The sequence below is a fragment of the Tupaia chinensis genome, unplaced genomic scaffold (genome assembly GCF_000334495.1).
Source record: "Tupaia chinensis unplaced genomic scaffold, TupChi_1.0 Scaffold000139_1, whole genome shotgun sequence".
Classification (NCBI taxonomy): Eukaryota; Metazoa; Chordata; class Mammalia; order Scandentia; family Tupaiidae; genus Tupaia; species Tupaia belangeri.
The window spans coordinates 2,201,412-2,226,755 of record NW_006159609.1 but is presented as its reverse complement, the minus strand read 5'-3'; the positions used below and the strand labels follow the sequence as shown (position 1 = coordinate 2,226,755).

General features: G+C 43.7%; 1 protein-coding gene across 1 annotated transcript in view; it reads right to left on the bottom strand.

Moving 5' to 3' along the window:
* Positions 1–25,344, bottom strand: part of ME3 (malic enzyme 3) — a 210,821-nt gene that overhangs the window by 1,446 nt on the left and 184,031 nt on the right. Inside the window, 6 exon segments of the mRNA XM_006144919.3 lie at positions 1,044–1,142; positions 6,400–6,573; positions 7,150–7,292; positions 7,844–7,949; positions 9,914–10,027; positions 10,284–10,381. Of these exon segments, the coding sequence (XP_006144981.1) occupies positions 1,044–1,142; positions 6,400–6,573; positions 7,150–7,292; positions 7,844–7,949; positions 9,914–10,027; positions 10,284–10,381 (734 nt within the window).

Below are 25,344 nucleotides of genomic sequence, written 5' to 3'. Positions count from 1 at the left end.
CCCCCATGCCTTAAGACCTTCCTCTGGAGTGGCATGAGAATAAAATTAGATAATAGGTAGAAGTGTCCAGTATCTGATAATGAACAGCCTAGACACTGCTCTCTGGGTGTTAGTTTTAGTTCAGAAAAATAAGAACCTAAACAGGAAGGAACTGGACAGGGCAGAGCTAGACTGTCAGCTGAACTGTTGGTCTTAAGTTCTCATTTTGGATCCTGCACTAGATAACTCACAGGGAGTATGTACTGTTTGAAATGCTTTTTCTGAAAATTTTTAAAAGGTTATATAGAAAATGTAAAACACATACACTAATAGAATCAACAGCATAATAAACTCTTATGTACCCATTACTCAGCTTTAGCAGTGATAAATGTGGGCCCAGTCTTTACTGTTTCATGTTCTGATTCAATGAAAAGCATCATCTCTGCAGAGTATCATGGAATATTCCATGTACCTGATCACCCTTATGGTCTAGCCATTCTAAGCAAAAGGGGAAGAATGAGTATCTCTTCTCTCTAAGCAGGCAAGGAGTGTAGAGCTTTCTCACTATTCTATTTTAATCTTTCCCAAATTCTGGGAGAGAAGAATTAATGGCACCTTTGGAAAAGGAGGAATCTGAGGCAGGGGGAGTAAAGTGATGGACTGGCGAAGGTTATGCCACTGCTGATCGTCAGAGTTGTAACTCTAAGTCTGAGCTCTTTCCATGATCCTATGTAAGCTGACCTTTCTTATAAATGGGCACTTATGATTCATTTAAAAAAAATTCCACCCACATTCTGGTCCGTAAGACCATGAACTTCAGTAACCTTTCTGCTTGGTGTTTGAGGAGAAACCCAGGAGCTTTCCCAGATCTGGTGTGGGTGGGCACTGGGGGTGGGGCTCAAGGCACAGGCAGAAGTTTTTCCACCAGCCTGTCAGTTGCATGTACTGCAGCCCAAGGAGGCATTGTGTCTCCACAGCTACCATCCTCCTAGTCCTCCTAACGTCACAGAGAGAGAAAGTGGTTAAGCTGCACTACTCATGTTGTGGGGTAGGATGCTCCTTACTTTGATGGCAATTCTTAGAGACACGTCTCTAATGGTGCTGAGTGGTGGGTACAGTCTCCCCTGGGACAGGTGCTGCTCAGAGACCTCCTGGGCAATTTGCTGGAGAGAGGGAAAGAACCAAGAGAAGTAAGTTGAGTTTCTGCCTTCACAGAACAATGTCAACCTAATACTCCAGAGACTCACCTGGCCCTGCATAGGTGTTCAGACACTGCAGTCTCCATTGTTAACTCTGCTGTCAGAGAGCCCCAGGGGGAACATGATGCTTGGGCACATTATTTCTATTCTGTGAAGTTCTCTGAATTCTAAGGGCAAATCACTAATCCCAAGATGAGTAAACTCATGGTCTGCAGAGCAGGGACTAGGGAGTCTCCTCTTGGCTGGTCCAGCCTATTGCACAGGGATCCCTGGGTCCCACTTTGTGGGTCCCAGCCTCCTTTCACATGCTTGGTAACAACCTGAGTACCCACGTAGACAATATGATCTCTTTGTGCCCAGAGCTCCTTAATTTCTTCCATCTGGCACTGCTTCCAGTCTGAGGAAGGCCTTTCTTCCAGAGGGTGAATATGAGTTATGCCTTATCTGAATAAATGCCCTAAGTATATCACCCTGAAAACAGAACCCCCTGAGCTTCCTTCCCAGGGTCAGAGCCTGCCCTGAGGGTCAAGCCTCATCTTCCAGCCTCTATTGCCATGCCCAGCTAGCCTTGCAGATCAGGTTCTTTGATGTAGTGACTCTGAATCTGCTCCCACCCAATCTTCTGGTATCAAATTTAAATCAGGGAAAAGCCACTGGTGCTCTCTGAGAACTTTGTTTCTGAGAGAAAAGGCAAAGGAGTCTGTCTGTCATCAAGAGTTGGCAGACATTAGGGAAGTAAGCCTTCCCTCTCCTTTGCCTCTTCACACTCCTCTCATTTCCATTCATTCAGTCAAACTTTCACAGAGCTCCATGATGTGCCAGGCTCTGTGGTAGGTACGAAGGATCCATGGTGAAGAAGCCATAGTCTTTCCCCTCAAGATGCTTGGTGTCAGTAGACAACAAAGAATTTTAGCAATTATAATGGGAGACTGCCATGAGAAGGGGACATAAAGGTATGGAGCAAGGCAGGACCCCTTTTGCCATGTAAAGAATTGTCATTTGCAGGATAAAGTTTGAGTTACTTGGAAAAGGACTGAGAGAATACATGCAAATGCTTGGAAATGAGGGAAAGCAAGAGAGCATGGATACAAGATTGAAAATGGCACAGTGGATAGGTCAGTGGTAGGGAGAGGCTAAAAGTGAGGCTGAAGAGAAGAGGAGGGAGGCCCCTATGATGAAATGCCTGGTATGGAAAGTGTTGGAAGGGGTTTGGGTTTTGCCCTGTAAGCAACAAGGAGCCATATAAAGGTCTGCAACTGGAAGAGAAACTTGGTCTGAGCTATATTTCAAAGGATCCTCTTTGTGGAGTACTGAAGATGGTTAGAGGGAGGCAGGATTCCCATAGCTAGATTTACATCTGGAAAGGTTATCCTGTGAAGAGCTGTATCATGGTATGTGTGATCACTTCTAAGATATTGTGCACTAGGAAGGTTCTGCTGCAGCGAGCACTCAAGTTTTCTGGGACTGGCCTAGTACTATCACCCAAATGATCAGTGCCTTTGGGCAAGTTACTTTGACTTAATGTGTCTCACTTTTCCCTGTCTATAACATATGGATAAGCATTATTTCTGTTATGAAGTTGTTAAGGTGAAATGAGGGAAAATGTGTAAATCTCCTAAAACCTGTTACAACTTTCCATAGGAAAATAAAATTCACTTTAAATTATCTTTTTTTTTTTAAGAGAATCTTTTGCTCTAGAGTGTGTGTACTCACCAGAGACAGACAGACAGACAGTGAGAAGTCACCCTGCGGGGAGGATGGTCACACTGCATTCTGTTCTCCTCAGGATTTTGGGCACACACGCACACATGAGTTTTAAGCCTCTGGGTCCGGGACTCGAACTGCAGTCAACTACACAGGAGTCCAGCGATATAACCTTTAGCCATCTGCTGGTTCCACTTAAATTATTTCAACTAAAAGCACTTAACTAGAAGGGCTTTATACTAAAATTTCTAAAAGAAATATAACTTGCCAGGACTTTGAAGACTAGACTGTCCACCCCCAAAGTGGCACCTCCCAGTACATGCTTATTAAGGAGACTGAGGAGAGTTTCTGGTGTAATTGGTTGATGCCATTCATGAAATGATGGATCTGAACAGCTCTGGGGGGCGAGTATGTAGAAGTCTCATGAGGTTACATAAGCAACTGGGTTTCTGTACAATAGAATTTGCTTTCAGGTTGATTCTAAGCTGGAAATCACTCTTCCCATCTAATGGGGACTTCAAACAGCTCTGTCTGTAGCCACAGGAAAGAACACCCAAGATAGCTATACCAGACAAGAGGAACAGAGACCTGTGGCACAGTTACAACCAGTGTGCTAGGGATTGGCAGAAAAGCCTTAGGTAGAAATTATTCACCATACCTTACAGAGCCAGTGCTCAAAGACCAGACGTAGTAGGAAGGGACCTAGTGCATGAAATATTTCCCTGTGGGACTCTTAGAAGCAGATCCCAACAGAACTTTGTGGAAGCCATGCCCAATCTTCTGGTATCACATTTAAATCAGGGAAAAGTCACTGGGGCCCTCTGAGAACTTTGTTTCTGAGAGAAAAGGCAAAGGAGTCTGTCTGTCATCAAGAGTTGGCAGACATTAGGGAAGTAAGCCTTCCCTCTCCTTTGCCTCTTCACACTCCTCTCATTTCCATTCATTCAGTCAAACTTTCACAGAGCTCCATGATGTGCCAGGCTCTGTGGTAGGTACGAAGGATCCATGGTGAAGAAGCCATAGTCTTTCCCCTCAAGATGCTTGGTGTCAGTAGACAACAAAGAATTTTAGCAATTATAATGGGAGACTGCCATGAGAAGGGGACATAAAGGTATGGAGCAAGGCAGGACCCCTTTTGCCATGTAAAGAATTGTCATTTGCAGGATAAAGTTTGAGTTACTTGGAAAAGGACTGAGAGAATACATGCAAATGCTTGGAAATGAGGGAAAGCAAGAGAGCATGGATACAAGATTGAAAATGGCACAGTGGATAGGTCAGTGGTAGGGAGAGGCTAAAAGTGAGGCTGAAGAGAAGAGGAGGGAGGCCCCTATGATGAAATGCCTGGTATGGAAAGTGTTGGAAGGGGTTTGGGTTTTGCCCTGTAAGCAACAAGGAGCCATATAAAGGTCTGCAACTGGAAGAGAAACTTGGTCTGAGCTATATTTCAAAGGATCCTCTTTGTGGAGTACTGAAGATGGTTAGAGGGAGGCAGGATTCCCATAGCTAGATTTACATCTGGAAAGGTTATCCTGTGAAGAGCTGTATCATGGTATGTGTGATCACTTCTAAGATATTGTGCACTAGGAAGGTTCTGCTGCAGCGAGCACTCAAGTTTTCTGGGACTGGCCTAGTACTATCACCCAAATGATCAGTGCCTTTGGGCAAGTTACTTTGACTTAATGTGTCTCACTTTTCCCTGTCTATAACATATGGATAAGCATTATTTCTGTTATGAAGTTGTTAAGGTGAAATGAGGGAAAATGTGTAAATCTCCTAAAACCTGTTACAACTTTCCATAGGAAAATAAAATTCACTTTAAATTATCTTTTTTTTTTTAAGAGAATCTTTTGCTCTAGAGTGTGTGTACTCACCAGAGACAGACAGACAGACAGTGAGAAGTCACCCTGCGGGGAGGATGGTCACACTGCATTCTGTTCTCCTCAGGATTTTGGGCACACACGCACACATGAGTTTTAAGCCTCTGGGTCCGGGACTCGAACTGCAGTCAACTACACAGGAGTCCAGCGATATAACCTTTAGCCATCTGCTGGTTCCACTTAAATTATTTCAACTAAAAGCACTTAACTATAAGGGCTTTATACTAAAATTTCTAAAAGAAATATAACTTGCCAGGACTTTGAAGACTAGACTGTCCACCCCCAAAGTGGCACCTCCCAGTACATGCTTATTAAGGAGATTGAGGAGAGTTTCTGGTGTAATTGGTTGATGTCATTCATGAAATGATGGATCTGAACAGCTCTGGGGGGCGAGTATGTAGAAGTCTCATGAGGTTACATAAGCAACTGGGTTTCTGTACAATAGAATTTGCTTTCAGGTTGATTCTAAGCTGGAAATCACTCTTCCCATCTAATGGGGACTTCAAACAGCTCTGTCTGTAGCCACAGGAAAGAACACCCAAGATAGCTATACCAGACAAGAGGAACAGAGACCTGTGGCACAGTTACAACCAGTGTGCTAGGGATTGGCAGAAAAGCCTTAGGTAGAAATTATTCACCATACCTTACAGAGCCAGTGCTCAAAGACCAGACGTAGTAGGAAGGGACCTAGTGCATGAAATATTTCCCTGTGGGACTCTTAGAAGCAGATCCCAACAGAACTTTGTGGAAGCCATGCCCGTATTTCACTGATTTGAGGCTCTCACCAATGCACTGGTGAGGAGAAACTGCAGAAGGATGTTAGCAGTTACAGGAGAGACTTTGGAACTGGATGAGTAGAAATACATTTCATATTTGTATCTAGTTTTGATTGCTTATCTTCCTAACGGACAGATTGGTGCCTCAGTGTCTTTGGAGTGAGGATAAATGTCAGATACCTAGCACTTGGTAAGTATTTGATTATGTCAGCCACTGTCACTGTTACTAATAACCATTACTATGAATGTGGGCTGTTCTTAATGGATTCTTTCATTGTTTTCATCATGTCCTATAAACAACCCTTCTGGGAGCTTTCTTGGTACTATATACCTGGAGTAGATATATCCTCAATATCCCTATACTGGTGCTTAAGATCTTCATACTCACAGTGGGCAAAGCCAGGTGTGTAACCTGCTCCCTCCCTAACTGTTGCCAGTTATTGGAGAGATTTAGCCAAAGCTTGTGGTTGGAAGAATCTATCACCTCACCTGGCCTACAAGACCCAGTTTCAGGTAAGTGGTGGCATCTTCTCTGTCTAATCATCTAAATGCACTGCTGGGAGACAGGGAGCAGTATGAGATGTGTCCTCTTGCTGCCACTGTTTCCAGCTGGCATCCCACTAACTATTCCCTTTCTTCCCTCAAAAATTCTGTGTGTGATTGGACAGAAGGGTCATCATGCCTCAAGGTGATCTTGAGAGAAGCTTGAGTTTAAGTACATTGGGGATTTACTGATAGGGTTGGGGCAAGATGAGTAGAAGAGATGAGAGAGGAAGGTGGTATAGGACCATGAAGACCTGGTATAGTACCCAGGGTAGACCCAGACCCTGCTGGAAGCATTTGAAGGAGCAGGGATAGTGATACCTCTGCTGTCAGGAGGAAGATCTCATCTGGGATGTGCCGGATCCCACCGGCAATGACTCCCAGTGCCACCCCAGGGAACACATAGGCATTGTTTCCCTGTCCAGGAATGAAGGTCTTGCCATCTTCCAGAGTCACGCTCTTAAAAGGGCTTCCACTGGCAAAGATTCCTCGGCCCTGGAAATAGAAAGAAAACCAGAGATAGAGCTTGGAGATGGGCTTGGGCAGTAATGGTGGTCTAGTCTTTTCTCTTAAAGATTGGACTCCTCTTCTCCTAAATGCTCAGCATTGTGCTGAGAGTGTAGCAGGTACACAAAGCACATTTTTTTCATTTGACCAGAGGGCTTAGCCCCCACTTGAGTTTATCTAGCCATCAAGAGATCACTGAAAGGTAATGGGGTTCACAGAACCTTAAACCTCTAACCTCCAAGGAGGGCGAACCCAGGACATGGCAATTAGGGAAATGACTAAAGTTTGTAAGTGCCTTGGGTTCTAGGTTCTGGTCAAAGCTTTATGTCATTTAGAGGGACTCTTTAGCAGGATACATAATGGTAACATCTTGGGAGGCTTTGGAGTCAGACCTGGGTTTGAGGGCCAGCTCCATTTCTTATTAGCTCAACCTTGGGCAATTTACTTCATCAGTCTGAGTCTGTTTGCTTATCAGCTATGTGGGGATTTTCACCCTCATAGGGTTACTCATAGGTATTGTTACTATGTCCTCTCAGCTGGGGGAAGGAAGGACTCCCCGCTGACCTCAGTGACCCGGTAGCACTTCTCAGCCGTGCACTCGGCCTTGCTGGTGGGGTTGCTCAGGGCAAAGATGATAGGGCGCTCGTGGAAGGAGGCCATGTCCCTCAGAATCTGCTCCGTGAAGGCTCCTGCGATGGCAGCAACACCTACAGGGAAAAGGTGGGGTAGTGGGGATGCCTACTCTTCATAAATGACCCATTCCTTTTCTGGTGGTGGTGTGGGACTCAGGTATATCATGAAAGAATCAGGAGTATTGGAGATGAGTGTCTGCAATAGAAACTGAGGGAAAGGGGGTTTCCTGCTGGAGCTACCTGAGATCTATTCATCTCTAAGGGACTACTGGCCCAGTTAAGGTCCCTGCCTGTTAAGATGCACCCGAGGAGGCATTCCTTGGCATTGGCATTGAGAATGCATTGCTCCTTCTCCAGCTCAGGAAGAAATGTCAGGACCCCCCCCTTAGGAGAAGAGGCTCATCTGACCCTATGCTTTTCCACTGCACTATATAATAAGTCCCAGCTCTGCTGCTTTGGATCTGTGGTTTTTATACAGTAACTCAGTAGAAGTTTGTCATTAAATTGGACATGGGAGAAGAGACAGAGCTCTGTTTTCATGGGTTACTTATGCTGGGCCTCAATCTCTCCATCTGCAAGTCAAGAGGGTTAGCTGAGCTGGCCAGTGGGTGGCCTTTCCCTCCTACCTATTATGGCTGTGGGCTTCACCAGCCTCACCACCTCCTCCAGGGAATTCACTTCAGGATGGTCTTGGGCAAACATCTCCTTTTCATGATTCAGGTGACTCCTCCCCTATAGAAAAAGAAGACACATGAAGCAGGTATAGTGGTGGTGGCCTGCTGAGTTGGGGTGTGGATATGTTTGGAAACTCTGAGAGAATACCCTGCTGGATACCATACTTTTGTTGAAGCTATCAGAAGCCTTGGGGTCTATTTCCTGGATCAGATTCTCTGGTAAAATCTAAGAATTAAGTATTTTTAATGTGTGCATGTGAGCATGTGTATGTATTTATTTAACTCAAACCATATATGGAGGATTCATTAGGAATTTCTCTGAGCTGGTGAGATTTTGGCTTTCTGGATCAGGATGGAAAGACTCTCAGGAAAGTCTGAGGCTAACCAAGATCCTTGGCCCCAAAATATCTAGCACCCAGGCCCAGTTGAGGGATGGGGGTCTGAGCCACTCAGGGTCAAGGAACTGATCTGAATGTATTTACAGGAGTCATTAACCTCCCTGTGGATAATACTGAGGTGAGCTCCAGGACAGAATTGCAATGGCTGTGTATGCCCAACCAGCACAGATTCCTTCCATGTCTTCAAATACATATCAGTGGGTGACAGGCTGACATGAATCCTAGTAAATGGCTACAAATACTTCTGACAATTCCTTTGGGTCAGCTGGACTGATGGGAACCAGAGAGAAGATTTCAGCTTTGAGAACTCCCTGTGGGAAGGGATGACCCGAGGGAGTGAGCAAAATAATGTTGAAAGATGGGTAGGAAGGAAGAGTGTTAGTCTCTAGAAGCCTATGTCTGTGGCCAGGTTATACTCTGGAATGATGTGGTGGCAGGAAGAATTTCCAGACCAAACTTCTTTCCAGCAGTAATCCAGCTGCATGTGGAGCAATAGGAAGGTCAGTTTCTCCTGAGGGTCTCTGCTGTTCTTGATTGATGGCCCCGTGTACTTCCTCATCCCCATCTCTGATATAATTTTTTTGTCTTTCATTGATATTTTATCTTAGTGGAATTCTAGCAATTGAAGTATATAGAGCACTGAATGAAGTCCAAAAAAGGGGTCATCCAGTTGTTTCCATCGCTATATTGTAGTAAGAAGCTGGGCATTTTTTTCTCATTCTTTCTTTCAATCATACTGCAAACAATATTTTATTATTATTTAGCTAGTTTTTGAGAGAGATTTTCGCTACAGGGCATGTGTGCTTGCCAGGGAGACAGAGAAACAGAGAGACAGAAAGTGAGAAATCCCCCTTCTAGGTGTGTGTGGGGGGTGGGGTGGGGAGGTAGCCCTTGTCCTTCATTCTTCTCGTGGAATTTTAGGCATGGCTTGAGTTTCAAGGCAATGGGTCCGAGACTCAAACCATGGTTGACTGCATGGGAGTCCAGCGATGTAACCATTACACCATCTGGTACCAACCTCAAACATTATTTTTGTGCTTGCTATGTGCTGGGCATTGATATCAGGAGTATATAGCCTAGTGGGAAGAAAGACAAGTAGAGGGACAATTGTCTTACAGCATGGTAAGTGCAATGTATGAAGGAAGAAGGCCTATGTGAATATGGACATAGGAAATTAATTGAGACCTAGATGCTCAGAGAAATCTTGAAGGAGGTAACATTTGAGCTTAATCAGAAGATAAAGAAGAAACTGGAAAGGGGTTAAGGGTTGAGAGTGGCCATGTGGAAAAAGGGAGAAGAGCTTTTCAGGAAAAAGAACAAAATGTACAAAGATGTGGAAGAGAAAGCATGATACATTTAGGGAATTATAATTCAGTGTGGCCCAGAGGTTTGTGCAAGGCAGGAAGCCATGAGAGGTAAGGCTGGAAGGGGCACACATACACATACTTACACACTTTGGACAAGAGAAATTAATGCTACTTTGGGATGAATCTTTTGCTTTGGAGCTTAGGCCAGTACCTTCCTTTTGTTCTCTATTCTGTCTGAGCAGTTTGACCCCTCTTCCCATCCAGTTCCTGGGAACTGGAGGTGTCAGAAAACTTCTAGATCTTTAGACTGACAGTACCTTGACAATGAGCCCCTTGGAATCCACCATCCAGATCTTCCTTATGGCCTCTGCCTTGGGTATGCCTTCTTTCTCTAGGGCCATGACAAGGAGGTGGGCTATGCCCATGGCTGCCTAGGGGATAACATTAAAAAGTGGGTGTTCAGATATAGGGCAAACAGATGCTCAGCATTTATCAGCTGCTTCACCAAATCGAGCCCCTCTTCTTTCTTCTGCCTCTATAGTTCCCAAGAGGCCCAGTCTATGATCATAATTCACCTGTGCTGCTGTTGCTTCTTAGAACCCCAGAACACCTCCCCTTCTTGATACTTTTGCACCCACCCTTATTCTCCTACTGGAACCATAGTAGAGAACCCCTGATGACACCTACCTCACCTGCACCTTGGAAAACAAACACATGATTGGAGAGCTTGTTCTTGGTGATTCGCAGAGCAGCCAGGATCCCTGCCACAGCAACCGAGGCTGTGCCTGCAACAGTGGACTGAGATCAAACTCCAACCACGGGTTCCCAATACCTAAGAGACCTTTGGCAAAGCTCCCCAAACCAGAACCTGTAGGAGAACTAGTAACTTTCCTTAGCCCTCATAGAAGTCAAGCCTGTAGGCAAGCAGGTTTTGGAACAAAGTCATGTGCTTTATTATTTTTTTTAAAGAAATATTTTAAAATTGGGACCAGCAAATGGTGTAATGGTTATGTCACTGGACTCCCACATAGATGACCACAGTTCGAGTCCCAGACCCAGTGGCTTAAAACTCATGCCAGCATGTATGCATGTGTGCCCAAAATCCTGAGAAGGGAATGGAGGAGAAGGGATTGCTGTGTGACCATTCCTCTCTAGAGGGGAGGAGTGATTTCCCGCTTTCTCTCTGTCCCTCCGGTGAGCACAGACACCAAAATCTCTCTTTAAAAAAAAAAAAAAGAAATATTATAAAATTAAATTATTATTTTAATTTGCTATAGGACAGAGAGAGAGAGAGAGAGAGAGAGAGAGAGAGAGAGAGAAAGTTGCCATATATGGGACTCGAACTGCAGTTGGTCATGTGAGAGTCCAGTGCCTTAACCACAATGCCACCTATTGGCCCTGACATGCCCTCTTTTAAGGAATAGCTCCTGGGTTGTTATTTGAGCCTGGAAGAAAGGATCAGATAGCAGGTGCTACTACTTCTGCCATTATTCATAAGTGATGTGACAAGGATAAATATAACAGAAGAAAAAAGCAGTATGAATCTCATAGACTGGTATGTTTAATGGAAGAGAGGATAAAAAACATTTTAAAAAAGGAAAATACAGGCTAATTGTGAGATACTGAGTTACTATGTGAGCTGAGCTGTGCGTCTTATCCACCAAGTCATAAGGTTGGGTGTGTCTGATAGTATACTATCATTACATGCCTTGAGTATGTCCAGGGGGACAAGTAAGTTGCATGAGTAGGCTTGTTCTCATTCAGGCCACCATTGCATGACTTTCTTTACCTTAAATCACATCTAAGGCCTCATTGGGAATTAAGACCAGCTGACCAAGGAGAAGCAAACTTGGGGTTGGCTTACAGGTTGTTCTGGATGATACACTGGCACCAACCAGGTTGCATATTCACAACCCCAATAAATTCACCAGTGTCAGATTGCATATTCACAACCTCAATAAAAGGTAGCCTTAGAGGGTAATGGTGAAGAATATGACCTCACAGGATGTATTTGATGGTTCATTTTGGGCCAAGAGATGGCCAGATCTACATTGATTTATGGGCAGTTGGTAATGGTTTAGATGGATTGTTAGGGACTAAAAAAGAACAAAATAGCAAGATTGGTATGAGGAGATCTTGGGAATGGGTGTGGATGGACCTCTTGGAATAGATATGGAATATGAAGATACATGTGCCCTATATGAAAGCTCACCAAAAGACACAATAAAAACAGGTTCTTAATAGTCAGGTGGATAAAATGGCATGACCTATGTATGTCAGATAGCTTCTTTCCCCAGCCACCCAGGGTTTGCGCACTGGACTTACTTGCAAAGTAGCCATAGTGGCAAAGATAGAGGATATTTATTGTCCTCCTTTCATCAAGGCTCATCTGTTAACTGCTGCTGCTGAATGAGTAACCTATCAATGGCAGAGAACCATACTGAGCTCCTGAAATGGGGGGAACCATCCATCTGATGACAGGAAGAGTACAGTAAGTTCTGTCACCAATAGGAAAGAGATCTATCCTCATAGGAATGGACACATTCTGGATAGGGATTTCTCTCCCTGTCTGTTATGCTCTTGCCAGCACCATCATCTGTGGATATTTGGAATGCCTGTTCCATCTCACATTAAAAGAAGTGCAGCAATAGGCTCATGATCAAGTAATCTACTAGTCTTAACGTGTACTTAGGCACTCAGGAGCAGTTGGCCTAATGTATCTGAAAAGTGGCCAACTGAAGACTTATTGGAGTTGAACTGAGGCAGCAGTCTTAGGAGCTGATGAATTCTGTCTTACAAGATACAATGTATGACTTGATTAACAAACAGTATGTTGCATGATTTCTCCCATAGCCAGACGACAGTGGGCCTGGAAATCAAGGGATAAAAGTGGGAATGGGTCCTCTTACCAGTTCACCTAATTTCGTGCTTTTTATCTCTTTAGCTTTGTGCTACTAGATTGGAGTAGTTCCCAGTAAAGGAGTACTTCTTCAGAATTTACATTGTGGTTCTATTGAACTGGGATTTGAGACTGCTACCTGACCACAAAAACAGTAAGCAAAAAAAGAGGGTTACTTTTCTGGCTATGATGATTCATTCTGACAACCAAGGGGAAATCGGGGGCAAGAGAGACTATTCCTGCAGCCCCAGGATCCTCTGGGGTTGTCTTAGTACTTTCATGGTTAATAGTAAATATTAATGAATACTATTATACCTAAGGGGAGTCAAATCTCCTGAGGAATCAGATTCTCCCCAAACAATGATTTGGGTCACTCTACTGGGTAAAGAACCCTGGCCACAGAGGTCCTGTCCCAGGATCAGAAAACATGGGGTGGGAGGTTGAGGAAGCTGTTAAAGATCAACTTTGGCCTGTAATGATTTATTGCCTGTTGGTGATAACATGTATAGTATTCTCAACTGGACTCATCTGAAGGGTATTTCATGTTGGGTAAATTCTCTTTATAAGCCAAATGAAATATAGCAATCAAATATTTAAAAAAAAAGTTTTAAAAAGCAACAAAAAAGAAAGAAAAACATGACAGGCATGCATGCCCAAAATCCCAAAAAGAGAGATGGAGGGGAAGGAACTGTGGTGTGACCATTCCCCATGCGGGATACTTTCTTATTTTTCCTCTCTCTGTATCTCTCTTTCTTTGGAGAATGCTAGTGCCCTCTGGCAAATTTAATAAACAATAAATAGCAGTTTTCAAGGGGGGAAATAAAGATCAACTGTGACCTTGGGACTGGTTTCAGACATGTAGCAGGCAAGCATATATTCTTCCTTGATTATATGTGACTTCATATAATGGTATACGTTAGCTAATTCCTTCTTATTTTATATAAACTTTTTTGGAGGTCAGTGCTACACTTAAGTATTAAAGTAACAGAATTTCCAAGGGTGATTGTGACTGATGCTAAGAGCAATAATCATCCTTAAAGATAAATAATAGGACCATTTTCTAGAGATAATTAAAACAACTATTGCAACTTTGTTGCTTCCCATTTGAGGGAGAAGACAAGAATGTCTTAATTTGTAGGAAAGATAGTTGCAGTTTGTTAGTTTTTTGTTTTTTCGTTTTGTTGTTGTTGTTGTTTTTAAGGTATAGCAAGGCAGAGAGTTTATTGTAGGAAAGGGAAGGAAAAACGGAGCTCCCAAGAAGAAGGGGTCCTAGAAATTGGGTTGCCAAACAGAAACTGGAGTGAGAATTGGTTTTTGTTGTTGTTGTTGTCTGGAGGTTCAAATGTGTTGGGCAGTGTATATAGATACTGAATACCTAAAAGGGTGGCCTGGGACAATTATTGGGTAATTATTTCTCAGCTTCAAATCCACTTTTTTTTTTTTTTTTTTTTTTGCTATAGGGTGTATGTGCTTGCCAGAGAGAAATAAAGTGGTGAGAAATCACCTTGGGGGGTAGCAACATCACAGTCCCTTCTCATTCCCCTCCCTTCTACTCTACTCTCCTCTGGGGATTTGGGCACACATGCGCACGTTGCCTGGCATAAGTTTCAAGTCACCAGATCTGGGACTCGAACTATGGTCAGCTATGTGGGAGTCCAGTGCCTTAATCACTATGCCACATACTGGCCCCAAATCCACCTTAATAACATCCTCTTGTCTGCAAACCTCTTATTAGCTTTGCCAACTGATTGTATGCTGGTCTTTGCCAATAGGGGGCGCTAGAAGGATACTGAAAGGCTTTATTTGTGGGGAGAAGTAGAAAACCTTTTTTCCAGTATTACCCTAGTCTTGAAGTCTTGCCAGTAAAATATAGGACACTTAGTAAAATCTGCATTTTAAATAAGCAACACTTTTTTTTAGTACAAATATACTATATTCCAATATCACCATAAATATTGGAAAAGTGTTCATTATTTAACATGGAAATTTAACTGGGCATCTTGCATTTAGTTTTTGCTAAATCTGGCAGCCCCACAGGCTACAGCCCCAGTGTGTAGCAGTGAAACCCAGTTTGCAGTTGTCTATCACTTAGAGAACCAGCCTCGCAGCACGCTCCTCAGAGACAGCATCAGCCAGCTGGCACCTCCTTTCTTTTGTTCCCTCCAACTCAGGCGTAGGTGCAGATCTTTACTGTTTCTTTTCAGCTCTTTAATATATCATTAGCAATTCTTTATATTGTGTTTTCTCTGTCAAAGCAACTGATATAGACCCTGGCTGATTCAGGGTCACATTATAGTAATCGTGATTGGCAGTATTAAGCCTCTATGATTGTCAAAGAAAAAGAAATTAAAATGAGACTGTTTATGGCTTATTAAATATATAAAAATAAATAAAAGCACAATGTTGTCTATAGCTGGTGAGAAAGCAGTGAAAAGTAAAAAGTTCCATCATACAGTACATTATAAAGGACCACAGACTTTCTGGGAAAACTATTTCCCAATATAGACTAAAGCATAAAAATTTTTTTCCTTTGACTTCATTCTTCTACTTCTGGGGATCTACATATGGAAAAACATGAAGGAAATTTATGACAGTGTTATTTATAATAAAGAATGACTGGAAATAACCTAAACATCTAAGTTAAGTAAATTAGCTAGTGTAACCCCCAAAGAGAGTATTTTTTAGCCACTGAAAATGATCACTAGGGCAAGCAAGTGATTAAGGCACTGGATTCCCACATGGCTGACTGCAGTTCAAGTCTCAAATTCAGTGACTTGATGATCACAACAAATAGATAGACAGATATCTATCATCAATCTATCATCCATCTATCTATCTATCTATCTATCTATCTTAATGATTAGTGCAGGCCAGCTGGTGCCCTGGTGCTTAAGAAAGCCAGAACTTTTGTGGCTGACTGTGAAGTTTGAGTCTTAACCCTGCAACTTGAAAAACATGCCAAACCCATGTGTGAACATACCCAAAATCCTGAGAGGAGAATGCAGGAGAAGGGATTGTGGCATGGCCAACCCCCCACCCCCCCCCCCCGCGGGTTGGTTTTTACTTTGTCTCTCTCTCCTTCCCTGCCTCTGGTGAGCACATATACCCTGAAGCAAATTTTTTAAAAAGAAAAATCATTATGAAGTTGTAGCAATGTAGAAAATGCAGTGGAGTTATTAACTAACATCAGGTATTCTAGGTGCCTTCTAGATCTTAATGTAAATATGCACATTTATTTAATCCTCATTATTACCATCTCCATTTTACGATTGGACAATGAGGTACACAGTTTTTTTCTGAGTTGTTCAAGATCATATAACAGAACCAAAATTTGAACACAGAGAATCAAATTCTAGGGCCTGGACTGCTAATCATTAAAATATGACTATGATTTTCCTTCCAATTTAGTTGGAAGGAAGTAAACTTTAAGTAGTATTTGAGGGGGGTCTTCAAAACATTTACTAAAAATGCATATTATGAAGAAACTGCATGACTTTTGACTTTTTTGCACCAAAATAAACATATGCTTTAATTTTCCCCACAAACATTCCAAAGTGTCTTTGTACACTTCATGACAGGCCTTTTGTTTATGTGTAGAAAGGATAGTATATTGTCAACCTACCTTCACCTCCCCATGTACTCTGCAACTAGTTGCATTATTCATTGTTTCCTTAGCATGCCATGTATTTTTATACTTTGTGCCCTTGCCCATGCTGCTCCCACTATTATTTTTTATTTATTTATTAATTTTTTGAGAGAGATTTTTGCTCTAGGGTGTGTGTGCTCGAGAGAGAGATAGAGAGACAGAAAGTGTGAAATCACTCCCAGGGGAGAGGGCCATGCTGCAGTCCCTTCTCCTCTGGAATTTTGGGCACACATGCACACATGCCCGGCATGAGTTTTAAGCCTCTAGGTCTAATACTTGAACCATGGTCGATTATGTGGGAGTCCAGTGACGTAACTATTACACTATCTGCTGGTCCTGTTTCACTATTGGTAGGACCCTTTTGCAGTTCATTATTTATTCCTAATGTAATTATAATGAAATACATATACAGAATCCAGAAGGAAATAAAAAATACTAATGGTTGTAGGGTGGTAGAAAGAATGGTTTTCTATTTCCTCTGTTTCTAGTTTTCCAACTTTTATAATTCATTGCTTCTACTACTACTACTACTATTATTATTATTTGCTGACTCTAAGGTGAGGTCTTCTCCCAGAACATGAGTTGGATTTAGTTTGTCTTAGAAACTATGTGTTAGGCATGGCAAAGAGTTGGAGTGTAATAAGTTCACACTCATTGTGGACATCAAAAGGCAGGTCTTAGAGAAGTAGGAACAGACTCCCTGGAAGATGGGTTGCAGCCTCTCCAATCTGTGCACAGCTGAGGCTTGGGGGGTCTGCTGACCTGTCCACAGCATCCTACAGGCAGAACTGAGGGCTACTGGAATTTCTTAATGTCCTTCTAAGGGTCCCCAAATGCTTACTGAGCATTTACTAAGGGCACACGGACAGGCATCAACATTCCAGGCACTGAGTATGACAGAGATGAATCCAACATGGTCCTTGCCTCAGGGAGTTCCCACTTTACCAAGGCTTGGGCATGGATAATTACAACTCAGCCAATAGTCAGGGGTCATTGAAACTGTTGCATTATTAATTGAGCATCAATTTAAAAAAAAAAACCTTTTATCTACATTTATTTTGTGCTGACTTTATTCCTGTGCCATAAATTTTTGTCTCTTCAGTTACTTCTGGGTTATCTTTTTCTTCTGTATGACTTCCTCTTCTGGTTTAGAAACAATTTACTCCTTTTCAGTGAGGATCATCTCAATGTTGCAGGGGAAACTCATTTATGGGTTAATCTGTCCATGAGCTCTGTAAGTAGGACAGCACATCTTGGGTGCCTTGTTCACTTGAATGTGCTCAATGACCAGAGAATCTACATCTAACCCCTTGAGTTCAGCATTACTCTCTGTATTTTTAAGCATGTGCAGCAAAAATTCAGCACTCTTTTTAGCTCACTGAACTTGTGTCCAGCCCCACTGTTTGGTCTGGGCACATCTACCAACTCCACCATTGTAACCACGTAATGGCACACACTGCTTCTGTAAAGTGACATCCTTCAGGTACTTGGTGGCTTTTTGGATATGCATACCCTTGATGGCTTGGGCAGTTTCATGTGTGTTCTTAAAGTGAAAACGAAGATTTTAACCTCTTGATTTGCATGAATTTGTGGGGTTCTCTGGGTCAAGTGACTAGTGAACCATTTTCAAAGATCACCTCAGGCTGTTTACAAGAAAAGTTTGAGCATCGATTTTGAACCAGACTCTTGGTACTGAGGATGGATATCATTGCTAACAAAAGAGACTCAGTTCTTTCCTATTTGTAAGGATAGAAGTTATTAGTTGATTTTAAGTGTGATGACAACTCTAAAGAGGTTTTCATGACAGGTTTTTTGTTAGTTTATGTGTTGAAAGGATGGCATATTATCAAACTACCTGTCATAAAAACCCTCATTGTTGCATTATTGTTTCCTGAATATGCCACGTATTTTTATTTTTACACATTGTGCCTTTGCCCATAGTGCTCCCATTAGTGATAGGACCCTTTTGCAGTTCATTATTTATTCCTGAAGACTCAGCTCAGGGGGTTGGATGGTGGTATAGCAGTCAAACTTGACTCTCTCTGAAGCTGACCCACGTGGGGAAGTTCTGGGTTGGCATTCAGAGACATCCCTAGGTAGTCCAGGTATGTGTGTGCCTCTGAGCTGGGGCTGGCTAAACTGAAGTTGGAGATTGTTCTCAGTGTCAAGACCCTGTTGGGGATTCTCTCTCTCTCTCTCATGGAAGAAATAAACTACAAAGCAAAACAAACAAAAGAAACCTCAACCCAAATTATTTTTTTCCATGAGGCATTTCCTGCTTCTCGCTAGGACACCATTAACTACTCCTTCTTTCCCATATCTACGTTCTTTTTAATTGCCAGAGGGCTTGTGCACTCACCAGAGAGAAGAAGAAAGCACCTCCAATGGGGCATGGTCATGCTTCAGTTCCTTCTCCATTTCTCCACTCTGTTGGGATTTTGGGCATGCACACACATGTGCCTGGTGTGTTTTTCAAGTTGTCAGAGCTGGGATTCAAACCATGGTTGGCCAAGTGGGATCCAGCTCCCTTAACCATCAGGCTATGAGGCTGGCCTATCTTATATCTACTTTTTATCTAACCTGAATAAAGTCAGGCTATATCATGGCTGTACTCAGCATTGTATTGCATTTAAAATAAGTTCCAGACTATCATTCAAGAAAGCATGAAAAAGCAATTTAAACAATTATTCAAATCACTTGAAGGGGTGGTGAGGAGAATTGCATTATATTACCCTCCCCCCAAACCCCAGATACCCTTTGGTCCATGTTTTCTCCAAAGTCCCCTTACTATGGTAGCTCGTCTTCATTTCTGTCTCCCTACAGAAAACTCCATTTCTCTTACTCTCTGCTCTTCAAAACACACTTTTATTAGTTTTATCGTGTCAAAATCTGTATTTCAAAAGATCTCCAGGTGATTTGTGTGCCCATTCAAATTTGAGATGCACTGAACTGGACAGCTTATCTAGATCCTAGTTACTAGTTACTGCCTTGAATAGAGGAAGTCTTCTCCTTGGAAATCTATTTCATGACAGCTTCTGCCTCCTAAAAGGTGGTGATGTCAAAACACAAGCCACCAGATGGCGCTAAAGATATTCCATCGGTGGTATCCCCAAAGACACCAGGCTCTCCACGGGGCCTTTTCTTTTGGGGTATCAAATATCTTCTGGGGTTAGAACCTGAGGGTCGAATAACTGAGCTTACCTGCAGAAATTCAGTTCTAAGTGGATGCTGGAGGTCATGATATCCCACAGTCATATAGATGAGAAAACTAAGGCCAGAAAGAGAGGGTGGGCCAGTCCCCACTGGAGTGCTGCTTCCAGCACTTCATAGTCTCGCAAATCTGACTAGAGCTGAAGGCAGCAGGAGAGGCACTAACGGGTCTCCTTGGGGAGAACTGAGGGGTGGGTGGTAGTGAAGGCAAAGCAGTGGACTTAGGCAGCAGGTGTCAATATTCAACTATGACTTTGGGAGGGGTGAGGAACACAAAATGTGGGGAAATTTGATAGGAAAAAGTCACAAATTTCAGCACAGGGGTGGCTATCATACTGATCACTCTTACTATGACCTTGGCTCTGTGCTACAAGCTCACCTGCATTTGCTCATTTAATCTTAATAACTCTGTGCAGTAGGCACTCCAGTATATTGTGCCCCTTTCTCCCTCTCAGAAGAACAAAATAAGATGCAAAAGGAATAGACCCAATCAGGAGAGAATTTCTGAGTCCTCTCACCACCAAGTCTATAAGCCTCTGTTTCCATGTGCGTGTACCATGCCTTTCCCTCTGTTACACCTGCTCTGGCTGCGCCACCTCCACTGGCACCCTGGAGCACATCATTTCTGTCTACTCAAGGAATTTGTCTTGTTATTTTCCCCTCTATTTCCTGCACACAATTTCTCCCTCTCTACTGGATCATTCCCATTGGATTAGCATGGAACAGACAATGTATCATAAAGTTTCTACCTTCAACAAACCTCCCCTTGACCGTATATAGTTCCCACCTTATTTCGTACCCTCCTTTTTGGTAGTTAAGATGGCTGAATCCTACACGGTCAGCTTTATTGTTTGAGTCCCAGACCCGGTAGCGTGAGAAACACACTGGGCACGCGTGTGTGCATGCCAAAAATCACAAAAGAAGGGAGAAATGGAGAAGTGATTGCAGCCATGGCCGTTGCAGCCATTGAAGGCTGCTTTCTCACTTTCTTTCTGTGGTGAGCAAATGTGCCATCTGGCAAATCAAAGGAAAGAAAGAAGAGGGAAGAAAAGCTGAATATAATTACTGCCTCCATTTCCTTTCTTCTTGAACTCCCTAAAATTCAGTCCAGTCAAGTGAGTGATCTGCCTCTTGTCAAAGTCACTAAGCACCTTCAGTGACAAAATCCAGTGGTCAGTCTTCAGCCTTCCTCTTCCTTGACCTCTCAGCAATAGCTGATACTGTTGATCATTCCCTCCTTTAGGAAACTTTCTGCACATGGCTTCTGGGGATCCACATGCATTAGTCACATCAGTGACTATTTCTTCTTGGTCTGATTTGGGGGATCCTCCTTTGAGGACATCCTCTGAGGTGGCAAGCTACCTAATTACTTAAGAGGAAAGGCAGCAGTTCTTAAGCCCCAAATTATAAAGCTTGGCAAATAAAGTTATCATCTTCATTGTTAACTTATTTTTAGGGGGACGCTTGAGCTATGTACCAGGGATTTTAAAATCCTTGGAGAGGTAGGAAGCATTTTAACTTTTTTTCTTCTTGAAAAGAAAATCCTGGAACTGCTGCTCAGTTCCTGGACCACCCTGACAAGTCCAGAGGTCCAGGAACATGCTGGAACATGGCTTGTACCCATAAATGCCACAGGCAGCTGGAAGCGTGACTGGTTGTTCCCATTCGTGATGAAAGAAAAACAAATTTTCTTTTGCAGAGAGAGCTTTCCATAATTACATTTCCTGCAAACTGAGTTCTTAAGGTTGCAAGTTCAGGAAATAGCACAAAAGGACAAGCTGAAAATGTAGTTTCTGCTTTTAATAGTCACATTTGACAGTTAAAGGAATTTCTATGCTCCACAACAGCTTATTGGAGGGAAGGGAAAGAATCTGAATCGGATGCTTTATCAGATGAGTGAAACAGTTTTGTGCTCAAGGAGTTTCCAGCATAAAAGCTCAGAAAATTCAGATTCTCCCAGTAGGAATGCCAAGAAAAGGCCATTCAGACAATTTCAACACTATTTCTGTGAAATAAAGGAATTATCTGGGGCTTTTGGACTCCCTAGAAAACAGTTTCTGTTTGGAGAATGTGGGGTTAGTCCTCTTCTGCCACATTTGGAAGGAACCAGAGAGAATAATTACCATCTTCTTGGCTTCTCTGGGGTTTTAGCTGTTGCAATAGGTGAAAAGGGGGGGGTGTCACAGAGGTGCCAGGGTCAGGTACATGAGACCCACATGAACATTCGAGCTGGGGCAGCCTGAAACTGAAGAATAGCCTCAGAACACAGGACACAGGACAAAGAAAGTTTTGGAAATTAGGGAGAGAAAAGGTTGAAGAGAACAGGGGAAGTTTCATGGCCAAGTTAGAGAAGTGTGGATTCAGAACTAGAGTTGTCAGTCCAATGCTTGACCATTAAGCACCCTGGTTCACAATTAAAACTTCAAAGTGTGAGGGAGAGGGTGATGATGTCCTGACAGCACACACGGCCACCCTGACAAGCTGTCTGGCCCTGGGGATGTACCAGGGCTGGAGAGCAATGCAGGTCTAGGGAGGCTGGTGGAATGGGATATTCCAGAGCTAGTGAGCCCACTGGGCTTTCCTGTCTCTGGCCACACTGTGTGGTTGGCCTGCATGTGGCAGCAGTGCCTGTGGTCATTAGGCTGGCGGCATTCTGGACCTGGCTCCTAGTTTGTGGCTCTTCTTTCCAAGAATCCAGCTGGCCTGTCCCCTAGCCTGACTATTTCCACTGCCTTTCCCCTTCCAGACCTCTCTTTCTCTGGTCCCAGCTGAAACAACAAACTCACCTAGGCCTCTGCCTTTTCCCAAATTCCTGAGAAGTTGCCAGTGATGAATCAGTGCCTCGGCAGCCCTGCTCCCGAGGACCAGTGTACTTGGGCGGAGGTTTTCTTTGAGTCTGAACTGGAGTGGGAGCAGAGGACACCATCAGAGCTCTGGGAGCACTTTATCCTTCAAGCCCTTGGGTTCCAGCGGCCCAGCCACTTGGCCGGCCCCACAGGGTCAGTGATTCCAAGATGCATGGTACAGTGGGATTGGCAGGGAACAGTTCCAGCAGTGCACCTGCCTGCAGGGAGTTCAGTCTGCTTAGGTAGAGGACTTCAGATCCGTGTCTTCTGTTCCAGGGAGGAGGAGAGGCTGGGCTGGGGTTCACAGCGGGCTATTCAGCCTGTCTAATGTTCATGTGGGCTGCTTGGTTGCTGCTCCTACTGTGTTGGGTCCTAGGCAGATTCTGAGACTCTGTCCCCATGTCCTGTTGGGGTGACTGAGACTGTCCCAACTCCCACATGGAGTGGTTTTTTATTCTGTTTGCCATTTTGATTCCTTATTACTTCCCTTTTATCTCTCTCTTTCCCCCTTGTTCCCAACCCTCTTCAGTTCCGTACATGGAGGTCTTCCTTTCTTATTTGTGACCGTGGCCATGTAGTCTTATATTTCATTTTTCTTTTGTATTAGAAGATGAAGGGGGATAATTCTAGCAGGAGCTGAATCTTCCATATTGTCATTAGTTTCAAAATTTCTCACTAGAACCGCCCGCTTAGCAATGACAATACCTATCATAGGCTTCTGATCCTGGGTCCATCACTAACCAGCTCATGACAGGGGCAAGTTCCTTCCTGTCTGGGCTGCATCTTTTTTTTTTTTTTTTAATTAATTAGTTTTTTTTTTTTTTGAGAGGTTTTTGCTATAGGGCACGTGCACTCGCCAGAAATAGAGAGACAGAGAGACAGAAAACGAGAAATCACCCCACAGGGGGGATGGCCATGCAGCAATTCCTTCTCCTTCCTTCTCCTCTTGGGATCTTGGGCATGCATGCACATGCTCCCAATGTGAGTTTAAGCCACTGGGTCCAGGACTAGAACCGTGGTCAACTACATGGGAGTCCAGAATTAGTTTTTTGTTGTTTGAGAGGTTTTTGCTATAGGGCACGTGCACTCGCCAGAAATAGAGAGACAGAGAGACAGAAAACGAGAAATCACCCCACAGGGGGGATGGCCATGCAGCAATTCCTTCTCCTTCCTTCTCCTCTTGGGATCTTGGGCATGCATGCACATGCTCCCAATGTGAGTTTAAGCCACTGGGTCCAGGACTAGAACCGTGGTCAACTACATGGGAGTCCAGTGACATAGCCATTATGCCAACTGCTGGTCCCCTGGGCCTCATCTTTGGACCTGGAAACTGTAGGAGTCAGAGAAGGGATGGGGACAACGAGGAGGTGAGAACAAGAGCGGATGCTGGTGGCAGTGACATACACCCACATGTGGGGTCCAGAGTTTAATTTTTGGTGAGAAGTCCTGTTCCACTAACTTACACGGGAACAACAGGCAACCGGACATCACTGTGAGTCAAGATTTCTGAGTCAGAAATAACTGGGTTCTGGTCCTAGCTTTGTGCCTGACTGCTGTGTGATCTTGGACAAGCCTTAACCATTTGCACCTTAGTTTTCTCTCAGTGATATGGGACAGTGTGGGGGCAGGGTGTTGCCAGGAACTTGTGAGATAGTGTGGATGAAAAGCACTTTGCAAATCTAAAAGTTCTCTGTACATGCACAGTTTTATTATTTGGCACAGTTTGGGTCCTCTGGGAAGCAGATGCATAGACATAATAGTGTTCAGGATGTTTTTAAAAAGTGTCCTTGTGGGAAGGAAGGGAAGGAAGCAGGACAGGGCAGAGGGGGAGGCCACACTGAGATGAAGGCCCCAAAGCCTCAGCCAAACCTACGTGGAGCTCAAACAGTCCTGCATTGGACCTTTATGTCCCTCATCACTGGGTAAGGGTGATGATACTTCTGGCAGGGCAGGACAGTGGGCCCAATGTGCTGACAGCCCTGCCACCAGCTGGGGTTATAAGTCTTTCTGTGAAGGAGGATCTGGGTGGTGTACCTCCATGCTCACCTCTTTATTGTTCATTATATGGCCACTCCTAAACATCAGGCTGTGCTGATCAAAGGCTGGGGCGCTCTGATAGGGCTTCTGCTGCTCTGGTACTATTCGCCAGCTACTCTCGTGAGTTCTATATCAATGGCTTCAGTCTTTAATTTCTGAGAATAGGATAGGAAATTCCTCTTCTGTTTGCTCTGGGATCCAGAAACCTATCCCACCTGGTTTTGCCTTGGAGTGAAATAGACTCTTGAGGCAGGATATAAAAACCAGTGAACGTAAATAACTTGATTTAATTAAAAGCAACAAAGCTCCCTGTGTATACATGCAGGAGTACACCTGTGAGTATGTACGTACACCTGGGTATGAGCTCATGTTGGGTACATTTATATGTGAGTACATGTATGAGGCTCTGGACAAGAGAGACTGCAGGGCAGGTGTCCAGAGTAGATGCACTCCCACAAATGGGTGGTGTGCTATGAGAATGTCAGTCTGTGTGTAGATGTCATTTATTCATTCTTTAATAATGAAGCATATAATGTGCCATGTCCTGTGCTGGGAGTTGGAGACAAAAATAGCTAAGACATGGTTTCTGCCTCCAGAAACTTATCATCTTGTGGGGAGACAGAGATAGCAGTACAGGCATTCTGGGTAGGGTGAGGTAAGAGAACTTGTAGAGGGGAGCCCTGGTGGGTACCTAAATCGGACCTGGGGAACAGGAGTGATGTTTCCTGAGCAGAAGGCCCTAGAGTAGAATCTTGCAGAGTGAGTGGGAGTTACTCAGCAAGGATGATGGGAAAGGTGAGCAGGACTTTCACACACAGAGCAAAATGACTGTTAAGGGAGTCATGGGAGTCATGAGTTAAAGTGAAGGGGCTCAGAGGGCAGAAGAGATTCTCCCAAGTCTTATATTTTCAGTGAAGGCATGTGAACTTTCTTCGGAATAGAAGGTGGCATAGCCAGTCATATTTTCATCTTAGAGGCACACTCTGGCAGCAATGTAGGGGCAGATGGGAGCTGCTGGAGCCCAGGGCCTGGATGCATCCCTGTACCTGTGTTTATGATGATGTACACACATACGGCTGCTTGGCTGTCTGTGCCTCTGTAGTCTGTGCA